The 12,402-nt window shown below is 38.2% G+C and overlaps 1 protein-coding gene across 1 annotated transcript; it reads left to right on the top strand.

Annotated features, from left to right (window-relative positions):
- The first annotated feature begins 543 nt into the window (after window positions 1–543).
- Window positions 544–11,673, top strand: RRH (retinal pigment epithelium-derived rhodopsin homolog). Its single transcript, XM_038400130.2, has 7 exons — window positions 544–1,220; window positions 5,238–5,428; window positions 6,924–7,023; window positions 7,824–7,977; window positions 8,362–8,530; window positions 8,637–8,815; window positions 10,974–11,673. Exons 1-7 carry the CDS (start codon window positions 1,082–1,084, stop codon window positions 11,074–11,076), a joined length of 1,035 nt encoding a protein of 344 aa, XP_038256058.1. The 5' UTR covers window positions 544–1,081; the 3' UTR covers window positions 11,077–11,673.
- The last annotated feature ends 729 nt before the right edge of the window (window positions 11,674–12,402 follow it).

Here is a 12,402-nt window from a genome sequence, read left to right on the forward strand (position 1 = left end):
GTAAGGTCAGGGTAAAAGGTTACATACATTCCATTACAGGGTTCACTTTCCCTTCATGTACTAGGTTCAACTGAAGGACAAAGAACTTTTCAGTTTCAGTAGGTATAGGGCACTAAACCTATAAATATACAACATAAAAAGGATTGTGGTTAACATGTAAAAGAATGATGAGAGTTTAGCATACAGAAATCATGAAAGGTTAATATTTACTAGTAGGATTATTTAAGTCAAATCAACAAAGACTTCTGAGAAGTTATAAAAAAAGAAAAGGAGTACTTGTGGCACCTTAGAGACTAACAAATTTATTTGAGCATAAGCTTTCATGAGCTACAGCTCACTTCACCTGTTATTATGCAAGGCACTGAATTTAGCCGTATGGAGTGGAAATCTATCAACTTCATGAAAAAACTCGTACACGATGAAGTGAGCTGTAGCTCACAAAAGCTTATGCTCAAATAAATTTGTTAGTCTCTAAGGTGCCACAAGTACTCCTTTTCTTTTTGCGAATACAGACTAACATGGCTGCTACTCTGAAACCTGAGAACTTATAGTAAGGAGTAAAAGTGGAGTTTAGATGAGGTGTATCCTACGTTTTAGAGAAACTATTTTTTATTTTTAGTGTTCCTATCATGTGCTCTCTGTGATTATTAGAATTAATTCCAAAGAAGGCTGAAGTTCTATTGAATCTAGCCAACTCTTGTCTAGATCTTCTGAAATGTTGCACAAGAAGTTGAAGTAAAAAGTGTGTGGGCATGTGACAGCTAATCTCTTTAGCAATAAGACTGAAATGTAAGCATCTTGTTGGAAGTACTCCTTTTCTTTTTGCGAATACAGACTAACACGGCTGCTACTCTGGCACCTAGTTCTGTGCTGCTCTTTGTTTTGCTTAGAAGCTTTTCCTTGCACAAATTGGGCACGTAAACTCCTTTGCATAGTCCAGTTAAATCCTGTTGGTAGCTTCTCAGTGGAGGGTGGGGGGATGGGAGTTTTTAAAAATTGTTCAATGAGTCTGTTTCATAATGAAAGAATTTGCCTGAAAGGATCTGGGAGTGTTTTGTGTATGTCCTCTTGAAGAATCGACATGGAGGGAATACCCCAGTTTCTTCAGTCTAAAATGTTTTGGAATGTTTCAACTAACTCCTCAGAAAGTGAAAATGAAGCTCAGTCAGCCTTTTCACAGACTGAGCACAATATAGTCGCAGCTTACTTAATAACAGCAGGTATGGAGGTTGGTGGGTTTTTTTTTTTAATGGGAAGTTAGGCTTCAATATTCATTTTGGGTCAATGCCAATGAAATGTCTTTTATATACAAAAAGCAAAAGGTCTAGTGTCTCTCAACTTAAAGGTAGATGAGTAGATAAGCAACAGGGTGACTGTAAAATGTATAGAAACTTCTAAAATGAGGGGTACGGTTTAAGACTGCATTATTTAAAAAAGTGTATTTTGCTTATACATGATTATAGCAAAAAATGTGGAATTCTGCCAGTGTGCAAAAGGAATAAGAATAGAAGTTGCAACATTTTGCATTTTTCACTGATATGCTCAAAGTTATCCTGATATGCCTCTGAGGGTCACAGGTTCACAACAATGTATGTGTAATCTGAGCATGTGCATGGGTGTCTGTGTGGAGGTTTCAGAGTAGCAGCCGTATTAGTCTGTATTCGCAAAAAGAAAAGGAGTACTTGTGGCACCTTAGAGACTAACAAATTTATTAGAGCATAAGCTTTCATGAGCTACAGCTCACGAAATGCATCCGATGAAGTGAGCTGTAGCTCACGAAAGCTTATGCTCTAATAAATTTGTTAGTCTCGAAGGTGCCACAAGTACTCCTTTTCTTTTTGTGTGGAGGTTGTAAGCGGAAGTGTTGGAATGTCACTGATAGGGAGGGGACTGCTCATTGATGGGAGATAAGGAGACTCTCATTTCAGTAGTATGTTTCACTGATGTCGCATTTTTAGGAAGAGTAACACATGTTGGGGGCCTGATCCAAAGTCAGTTTACTCCCACTGATTGCAGTGGGCTTTGGGAAAAGAGTTGGAGGAGCTGAGATCAAAATATGAAATAAATGAGATCAAATATGAAATAACTTTTCTTCAAAACTTGTTTGTTTTAGTACGATAATTGAATGTTTCAAAAGTAAATGTTTTAATTCTACAATCTAGCACATTTAAAAATATGCCTGTGTTTATTTTATGCCTTAAAATTAAGCCATTTTAGGTATACATATTTTTGTTAGGAAATATTGTAAGTTTTGGGCATACTTTTTCCAGCTAATTTCAGTGTTATTAGTTTATGAAGAATTTTCAACTAATTATTCTGATTTTTATGGTTTATGTGCAGTAATTATGAAGGTCAAATTTACTCAGTGAATCTTTTTTGTATAGTATTTGACAAATCATGTTTCTGTTTAAGATGAACTCATTTAGTTTTTTTTGATACCAAGGCTGATATTTCAAACAGCTCTAATCTTTTTTTTTTAAGTTCTCCTTGTAATTTTGCTAAGAATCTATTGTATTCAATAATAATCTATTGAAACTCCAGATATGCTCTTTTACTCATTGGTGCCACCAGATCATCTGCAGATAAATGGATAATATTTGCACTCTCAGAAATGTAGGTCATTTGTCCAGACTTTGATTTAACTCAAATTGACAGGATTAGGGTTGTAACAATATGTGGTTTATCATTTGACCATTTTATGAAGAGCAATATTAACAGGGGAGATACAGAGATTAGCAAGGGCAAAAACCTCTCCTCTTTCTCTATCACCAGGGCAACTGACATGTGGGTCTGTTGTATGTATTTGCCAGTTGTGTAAACCTACAGTACTGGGTTTTGAGTTAAAGGGATATAGTCTACCCAACATTCACACTTCTGACTGAAAACATTTTACTAACTGTTACAAATACGGTCTGAAATAACTATAGCTGAAAAATCTTTTTCTTTTCTTTTTCTTTTTCTTTTTCTCTTTCTTGTTACTTTGTCTTAGTTGATTAGGGAAGCAGTGCTAGCAATGATTGCAACTATAGTATGAACCAAGGTGAAGTGCAGGAACTTTTGCCAATGAGTTTGGTCCATTTCTGAACACTTCATTCTAACAAATTCACATCCTGAACATGTTGGTCAGTAATTGAGTTCCATTGCCATGGGAGAAAGAGCTCATCAGTGGAAGACTTTAATCTCATTGTATTAGTTAGCAGATGGAGAAGATGACAAAGGAAAGGATATACAGATACAGTGGTCACCATTAAATCAACATTTATCAACAGCTACCATGCTATAGTATCAGCAGATATTTCACCATGCTCTGAAAATGAAATAACTGCTGGAGCTTGGTTTACAGTGTGGTTATTTTTTGTTTTAATATTGACCACTGGTATGTTCAAACCATTGAAAACATTTCTGTCTCTGTGGCTTGCTCACAATGGTGAAATGGTATCTAAGGTGCCACAAGTACTCCTTCATCTTAAATCAAGTGTTTCATAGTCACAGAATAGCTTCATTACAAGTGAAGGATCACTAACTGAAGCTGCAGACTCCCTCTGTAGTTAAAACATTGTAACTATTCAGGAGTTACATTCTACTTAATTATTTGAAGTTCACAGTAACAGGGTCCTGCTCTATTGCCTATTGAATAGAGACTGCCTTAATTTTCTTCCCATCCATTAGCAAGAAGAATAAGAGAGGGGAGCCCCCTTTTGCTGTTCTTGATCAAAAAAACGTACAGGCTCTGTTACCTTGATAGCGGCAAACATCACAAGGTTTAATTGAGGAAATCTGAGAATTTGTAATCCTTTCATGCCAAGACATCTCACAGAACAAAGTGGAGGCATCCCTATGCTATTTCTGAATCTGGATAAGTTTTTCCTTCATTTTAATAGTTTGTGCTGTGTCATTCCTGCCATTGGTAATCATTAAAACATATGTGGCCTTTAGGTACACTCAGCACCTTCTTGTCATTTAAATGCATGCTGTACAGGAAACTTTTCCTATCTGAACACATGCCCATTCCATTAGATAGCTGCTAATGTTCTGAACAGCTTGTGATAATAAAAAGAATGCAATATAGCTGAAAAATCAATGAGACTTTGCTACATTTGTGTTTAAAATATTTGAGTTCAATATAATTTCTGTAATAAGATTCAGAACTCATTTGGTGCTATTGTTTCAGTTTCTCTGGCTGTATATTCAATGAGACAGCCATACACTGATGCTCATTGTGAAGCTGTCCCTACTGGCTGAGAATGTAGGAAAAATTAGGGTGCTTTGTTTTAAATGAAATCATTAACGGAGAGACGAGAAAATGGAGACTTCATTCATATTGATCCTGTAGATAGCATGCTGAGCACATGGAAAATAGTGTCTCCAGCATAAGGGCTAGTGCTCAGCATAAAGCAGCTGTGGAGAATGGCCCTCACTTTGGGTCCAACCATGCTACTAGTGAAGTCAATTGGAAAACTCAAAGGAAGCAGGACTGACTTAAAGGAGTGGAATATATACGATGTTCACCAATGTGAGCAAACTCCTATGCCTGCAATGAACTGACCACTGATGAGCAGGGAGGAAGTGGGTGTGCCTAGGATGGAGATGGATAATCAAGGCACTGTATCTTACTCATAATTTAGCACATGCAAATTCTGTGCATAGTAGCCATTTTCATTATTTCAGAGTTCTGCCTCAGAGCTGTCCTTAGCAGAAAGCAAGTTACTGCAGTTGCTGGGAGGGTCTTCCACATAAAGGCTTCTGTTGCATCTTGTGAAGCAGTATCACAGCCAGCAGCTCAATGCCAGAGTGTTTTTGCCAGCCCAACCAGCCTGCTGGACCCACTCCTTTCAGTGTACTTCATTCTGCTGGATCATGACAATGCAGTGTGTTCAGCAGTGCTAGTGAGGGCTCAGCACTACTTCAGCAGGATGGAGCTCTTAAGGATTCTGGTCTGAGAGATTCTGGATACCTGCCATACCCACTGAGCTCAGATAGCGAGGCCCTGATTCATCAAGATACTAAAGCATGTCCTTTTGTACTTAAAATTAATCATGTCCTTATAAACCTTGGTGAATCAGAGTTTGACACCGTAAATTAGGAAAGCTCTCTCTGTTAAATATGATCTTTGTAGATTCAAATAAACCCATTCTATATTTAGATTTCATTATGAATATGCATTTTGGTTTGTTACTGCCTATACTGTATCTTTATTTCTGCCACTTGTAAGGCTTCCTTTTTCTGTGTTTTCACAGGGGTGATAAGCCTTCTCAGTAACATAATTGTGTTAGGCATCTTTGTTAAGTACAAGGAACTTCGGACAGCAACAAATGCAATTATTATTAACTTGGCTTTTACCGACATCGGTGTTAGTGGCATTGGTTATCCTATGTCTGCTGCTTCAGACCTACATGGAAGCTGGAAATTTGGCTACACCGGATGCCAGGTATTTGAGATTTTTTTATATTAAATCAAGGACCAAACAAGTACTAAGCAATTAAACACAAACCTGAATATATGAAAAATACCTTCCTTTGATTTTTTTAATGTTCTTTAGCAATGGGTCCAGGTCTGTATCTGAACTTCCTTAAAATTCAGTTTTTTCCACCAAATGCATCCGATGAAGTGAGCTGTAGCTCACGAAAGCTTATGCTCTAATAAATTTGTTAGTCCCTAAGGTGCCACAAGTACTCCTTTTTTTTAAAATTTTCAGTGGTATTTGGATCTGGGGGGTTGCTTAGGACTCATTGCTAATTTTCATAATTTAAACTTTGGAAGATTATTGAAGCATAAACTTGTATTGCTGTTAGATATACAATATTAAAATAGTTATAATAAAGTAAATCCCATTACTTATTGTAGAATTCATGGATGCTTCTCATCACCCAGTAACCAAGATTTTCAAAGTAACTAGTGATTTTGGGTGCCTCAATCTTTGGAGGGTCAAACTGATACACTTTAAAGTACCTGATTTGCAGAGAGTGGGAGCTTAGCACTTTCAGAAATCAGGTCTCTTTAAGGCATGTCTATTAAGGTAACCATAAAATAGACTTTTGCATAACCAGTAGTCATCTTGAAAATCTTGGTAAATATTCAAAGAAATGGCCATCTTATATTTTAGAATTTGCACAATTTTTCTCTCCATGTAAAATTGTCACTAAAAACATTCATTAGCAGAAATGTAATAATCTTTGCTTACTGTGCATGCAGTTACTTAAATATGATTTTTAAATGAGTATTTAGCAGTCATATTAATTATACACCCTGAAAATATTTGTCTGGCAAAAATTAAACAGGACAGCAGAATGCTCCCAACAATATCTGAAATCACACACAACTTGCCTGATTGCAGATTTAATTTCAAATTCAAAATTCAGCCAATGTTCACCAGCGATCCAGGGCACTCATTTAATTGCATCTAGGATGACATATTTTGGGGATGAGATTTGAGAGTTTCCACTGTGCCTTGATTTGAATTCTTAGGATCTTTAGAACTCTAAACTCAACTTGATCTAAACTGAAGAAATCCTGTAAACTGAAATTGTAGAATAGTGTGAATTTCTGTTTATAACTTCTGCAGTAAGAAAAATGTTGTTTGTGTTTCCCCAATATGCAACAAAAACATTAATTAAAAAATAAACAACTTTGCATCCCAGGATCGTGAAATTCATTATTTAACATGAGTTAAAATAAATGGTGGCCTTTGGCAAACTTCTTCAATGGGATTTATGAGGTCTTATGCAAGCAAACTTATCTTAAAATGTTTAGTTTTACTTAAGCAACTCAAATTGTTAATAGTTTGTTAAACAAATTGGTCATTGACAAATGCATTGAATACAACCCATGATAATGCTTAGCTTCAGGACACAGGAGGAGACTCAAACCTTTGGAAGCATTTGCAGTAGTAAGTGAAATGGACATGTTATCTTTTTAAATTTCAGATCTATGCTGCCTTAAATATCTTCTTTGGAATGGCAAGTATTGGGTTGCTTACAGTTGTTGCAATTGATCGTTACCTGACAATCTGCAGGCCTGATATAGGTACTGTTCTCTTGGATATAACTCTTGCACAAAAATGATCATTTTAATAATTTATTAGTTGACATCTATGAACCTTCATGCAAGTTCTTTTATTTCCTCTTGTGGTTCCAAAATTTGGGCATGGTTCTGCAGTAATTGGTTATGTGAGCTATCCCATATATAGCTAACAAAGTCATATATATAGAAGGAAGCCATTGGCCCTTCTTTGTGGAATGTTTCCTGATAATAATTGAAGCTGGGGGGGGGGCAAAATGGGTTAGTTAATATATTATATTGGATTCACTTCTGTTGATGAGAGCGACAAGCTTTTGAGCCACACAGAGCTCTTCTTCAGGTCTGTGAATAATTTAATAATACTAAGAATACTAATTGAAGTTGACATGTATTCTTAATATCATTCATTTTCTATACTGTATTTTTCCCTTGATCATTATTATGGGTTTAAAAATTATAATGGTTAATTTTTTCACTTTCCCTACATCCCCCTGCTCTTTTTCTTTCTCTCAATTCTTTGATATGGCATCAGCAACATCTATTATTACTAAGCTTTGTGTGGGGGAAGGTGTGATAATGCTGAGATGTATTCCAGCTCTGTTTCTGGGTGTATTTAAATGTCATTTATCTGTGATATAGGAGAGCTTAAGTAAAATGGGTGTGCTACAGTGTGCCAGGTGCTTGTAAGTATCATTTATAATTACTATGCTAATTGTCTTGCTTGGAAACATTTTTGGTTCAAATAAACCTTGGAGAGAAGTAAAAGAATAGAGTGGTTTGATGTAAAAATATTTGCTTGATTACAGGAAGAAGAATGACTACCTGCAACTATACTTCCCTGATCCTAGCTGCTTGGATAAATGCAGTCTTTTGGGCCTTGCTGCCTATTGTAGGTTGGGCTAGCTACGCCCCAGATCCAACAGGAGCCACTTGCACAATAAACTGGCGGAAAAATGATGCGTAAGATTTTGAAAACTTTGTTTTACTTTTCAAATGTAGACCCATCACTTATTTTTATTCACCACTGTGGTCAATGTTTTTTCCTAAGAACATACCATGCAGTTTCTAAAAGTCAATGGCAGTTCAGAAGTAGATACTGAAGTAGTCTATAATAAATCAAAAAAGGATGTTAGAATTCTTGACACTGGAAAGTGTTAGGAATCCTAAGTGTAAGAGTCACTGAGCCTAATAAAACTTATCAAGTTGAAGAAATTGTACTTACCTTTTGAAAACATTTTTTCTGACTGTTTTATTAAGAATAAAACATAAGGGAACAATGCATTTTTCAGTCATTTTTTATAGATGCACAGTTGTAATATCTTGTATTTATTTTTTGGCTTACAGGTCCTTTGTTTCTTATACAATGATCGTAATTGCTGTTAATTTTGTCGTGCCCTTAACAGTCATGTTTTACTGTTACTACAATATTTCCCGAACAATGAAACAGTACACTACCAGTAACTGCCTGGAGAGCATCAACATAGACTGGTCTGATCAAGTAGATGTAACAAAGGTGATGGAGGAGGGTCTTAATTCTTAAATAAATATAATGTTTGATTTGATATTGGTAAGCATATATAAATGGTTTGGTCTATCAAACATTTTTTCTTGTTTTACAGATGTCTATTGTGATGATTGTGATGTTTTTGGTGGCTTGGTCTCCATATTCCATTGTATGCTTATGGTCTTCCTTTGGAGACCCAAAGAAGATTTCTCCTGCAATGGCCATCATAGCACCTCTATTTGCAAAATCTTCCACATTTTATAACCCCTGTATTTATGTCATTGCAAACAAAAAGTAAGTGTCCCATTTTTAAATTAACAGCCTCCATCTGCTTTATCATTACTGGGCATCCTAGTTGTGTAGAAAGACCTTCTGTAAGATACAACAAAATATTTAACAAAGAGATGGAAAGGTTAAACCAGTGCTGAGTTATCTGTGATGGGTTGGATGATCTTTTGGACAGGTTTTAATAAAGGTAGGGGGTAGTATCTGTGCTATATATGTCTGAAGGTGTCTGACAACATTTCCATGATATCTTCAATTTTATGCTCATAAAAATATTTTGCAAAACAATTTCAGATAAAGTCCTTTGCCAAGATGGGATCGGGGTGAAATTTGAGTCCTATCTGAATCTGGGACTGTCTGCTTTTAATTAAACTGGCTAAAACGTATGACTGCTTAGGCCCAAGAGATCCTCAAAGTATTTAGCCTCCTAGCTTCCATTGAAGTTAGGAGGCTAAGTACCTTGGAGAATCTGGGCCTTCGTGACGTGTAGTTCCCATGGATATAATTGCTTGGCTTGGGAAGTGTCCTAGTGGGGTGGTTTGAGACGTTTAAGAGCAAAACTACAAGTCTGCTGGCTCCTCTTCTGTCAAAATAAAACTATACCATATTTTGAGCATAGGTATCATATTGAATTGAGACAATAATTTTGGGACATATCATCTGGTCTCACAAAAACAGCCAAAATCAAAAGGGTTTTGCCTGTGGTTCGGAAGTATACAGGGGTTGGGGACGCTGGAATCCTTCCCTTCCCATTCCCCAACCTGCAAGCAGGGTCTGGGACATCCATACAGATAAGCTGAACTGTTACTGCTGAGTAATTGATATGGTCTGACTCTTCTCTCCAACCCTGTTGGTTTAGATCTGCCCTTTGCCTAGACCCTCATGTACTACACAACCAGCATGCTTCCATTCACCCACTCATGTCCCTACATTTTATCACACAGCTGTGCTGGCCTGACTCATGGTGTCCACCAAGCATGACAGGTGGTGGTGCTGCTGTGGGTGCTCTCCCTAGGGGCTAGGGCTGAGTTAAATCAAGTCCTAGAGCTTTCACCAATACCTCCTGCTAGGGAAATGACCAGTGTTCCCTCTAATTTTTCCCACCCATGTGCGGAATGAATTTTGTTTTGTGCACCAATATGGAGGTGATGTGTGACACATCACCTCCATATTGGTGCACATAACAAAATTCATGTGGTGGGGCCGAGGGGTTCATAGTATGCAAGGGGGCTCAGGGCTGGAGCAGAGCGTTGGGGTACGGGGTGTGAGGGCTTCAGTTTGGGGGTGCGGGCTCTGGGGTGGGGCTAGGGATGAGGGGCTCAGGGATGGGGCAGACAGTTGGGGATGAGGGCTCCGACTGGGGGTGTGGGCTTAGGTGGGGCCAGGGATGAGGGCTTTGGGGTGCAGCAGGGTGCTCCAGGGCTAGAGTGGGGAGAGAGGACTCTCCTCAGTGCTGACTCCCTGCAGCAGCACCTGGGCTGGGAGGGAGAGGCACCTCTCCCCATCATGGGAGCTCTGGGACTGGGGCTAAAGGATACGCACCCCTCCCCCAGCCTCAGCAGGTCCGGGCCAGGGGAGGGCTGCCCTGGCCGTGGCTGGGTTCATGCGCCTGGCAGGTCCAGACTGAAGGCTGAGTTGGGGTCAGGGGAGGCGCTCCCCTCCTGCAGTAGGTTGGGTGGCAGGGCAAGGTGGGGGCTGGGGGAGGGGTGCCCCTCTCCTGACTACGGCAGGTCCCCGGGCGGGTTCCTTAAGTGACTGCTTGGTTCTAAATAGCCTGCTGTGTGGCCGTGCAGCTTACAGGGAACTTAGCAGATGACGAGAAAATGAGATATTTTGGTATCCCATTTTAAGGAGCCAAATTTCTGAGACAGACTGCTTGAAAAATGGGACAGTCCTGAAAAAAAATGGATTGTAAGGTCACTCGAACAAAATTCCACACATGCTAGTTTCACACTGATGCAATTCCACAGACCTCCGCAGAGTTCCTCTTGATTTACACTGGCAGAAGAAGAGACTAGAGACTAATTGAATTCTAAAAGTTTTATTAAAATAAAAAGCCTTATTGTTATAGCACATTTGAGTAATTTGATCTTAATTTATCTCTGTTTTTGCTTCTTTATCTATGCCTCTAATCATCTGAATTTTTACTTCCCTCCTCACATTGCAGGTTCCGGAGAGCAATCCTGGCAATGGTTCGATGTCAAACTCGGCAGGAGATAACTATTAATAACGCCTTACCAATGAGTGTCTCTCAAAGCACACTAACATGACGAGGCTGCTTGAAAGCACTGCCACTTTATTTACCCTATAGTATATGTTTTGTACACTACATGGAAATAAGTGGTCAAACCTGGGCCACAATTACATTTGTATTACACTGTAATAATAATCCACTCCAACATGCCAGTTTGTTTCTCTTTGTCTCGATAATATTTAATACAGTTTTTTCTTAAAATGCCAAGATTTTAGTACTGAAGACTAGGCTAATTGGCATAATATGCTTATCCCTCTCAAAAGGCGATCGTGAATGCTCAGTGTGTTTTGTAACTCTTGGATAGTGGGATAAAATGGTGTGGGAGAGAGGAAGGGAGAATAAAGCGGGATCTGCTTAATTGTGCTACAGTAATGGAAATAAATTTTGTGTATGCATAATTCTTTTGGTATGTGTAATTTCCCTCTTTGAACTCTAAACCAGTTCCCAAAACTTCTGGCACAGTACTACTGTATCCTGCATTCCCTTCCGTGTCTTAAATGCACAGATTGATCTGACCTGAAAAGGTTGCTTCTGTGAGTACTGTAGTATGCAGACCTATTTAACTCCAGTATTGCCAACTCTCTTTATTATCAGTTTTGTGATATTTGGTGTTTTTCTGCCTTCTGGAGTCAAGTGATTATGTGAGAATCTCAGCTTTCATTTTAAAAATAGTAAGATTCTAACCTTCGTGACTGCAGAGAAAATCTTGAAAATGTGGCCCAAGCACATGTTAGAAGTTCAAACCAGAAGGTAAGTAACAAAACCCCTCCCATTTATTATTTTAAGAAAATCTCATGATATTTGAGGCCTGACTCATGGTTTTTGAATGCCAAGGGTTGGCCATCTTGGGAATCAGTTTATTCAGGGCTGAAGGGATGAATACTTTTCAAAGATTCAGTTGTAGGTGGTAATTAACTTGATATTGGTATTTCTGATGTTTGGAGAATAAATATCTTGACTACCAGTAATATAAAATATGAACAACATTCAGGCAGATCTCAACTAAAACTGCTTCATCTAACTACAGCTACTTAACATATTGAGTTCACTTCCTGTTATCCAGTTGCTGTGCCTTTTTTAAAGAGACACAGACCCTTTTGGAATGCTGGATGTTGAACTGTCTACCTTTCATTGACAATAAAACAAAGAGAGAGAATATAGTTTGTTCTGACATCTGCTAATCTGTTCTAAAAAGCAAACATTCTAATGCTTCGAGGAAGAATGAAGAACACACATTTTAAAGCACAGTCTAAGGGGATTTCACTTCACATGATATTTTTGGTGTTATCAATTGATAATCAGTAGATGGCACCAACAATTAGTTTATTTCTTTGACTGTTTT

The sequence above is a fragment of the Dermochelys coriacea genome, chromosome 4, assembly GCF_009764565.3.
Source record: "Dermochelys coriacea isolate rDerCor1 chromosome 4, rDerCor1.pri.v4, whole genome shotgun sequence".
NCBI classification, from domain to species: domain Eukaryota; kingdom Metazoa; phylum Chordata; order Testudines; family Dermochelyidae; genus Dermochelys; species Dermochelys coriacea.

Excerpts from the sequence above, each read along its gene's own strand:
- RRH (XM_038400130.2), top strand. The coding sequence starts at position 1,082 with ATGGAGGGAATACCCCAGTTTCTTCAGTCTAAAATGTTTTGGAATGTT. Across the intron at positions 7,024-7,823 it reads AATCTGCAGGCCTGATATAG|GAAGAAGAATGACTACCTGC; the intron begins GTACTGTTCTCT and ends GCTTGATTACAG. Across the intron at positions 8,816-10,973 it reads TATGTCATTGCAAACAAAAA|GTTCCGGAGAGCAATCCTGG; the intron begins GTAAGTGTCCCA and ends CTCACATTGCAG.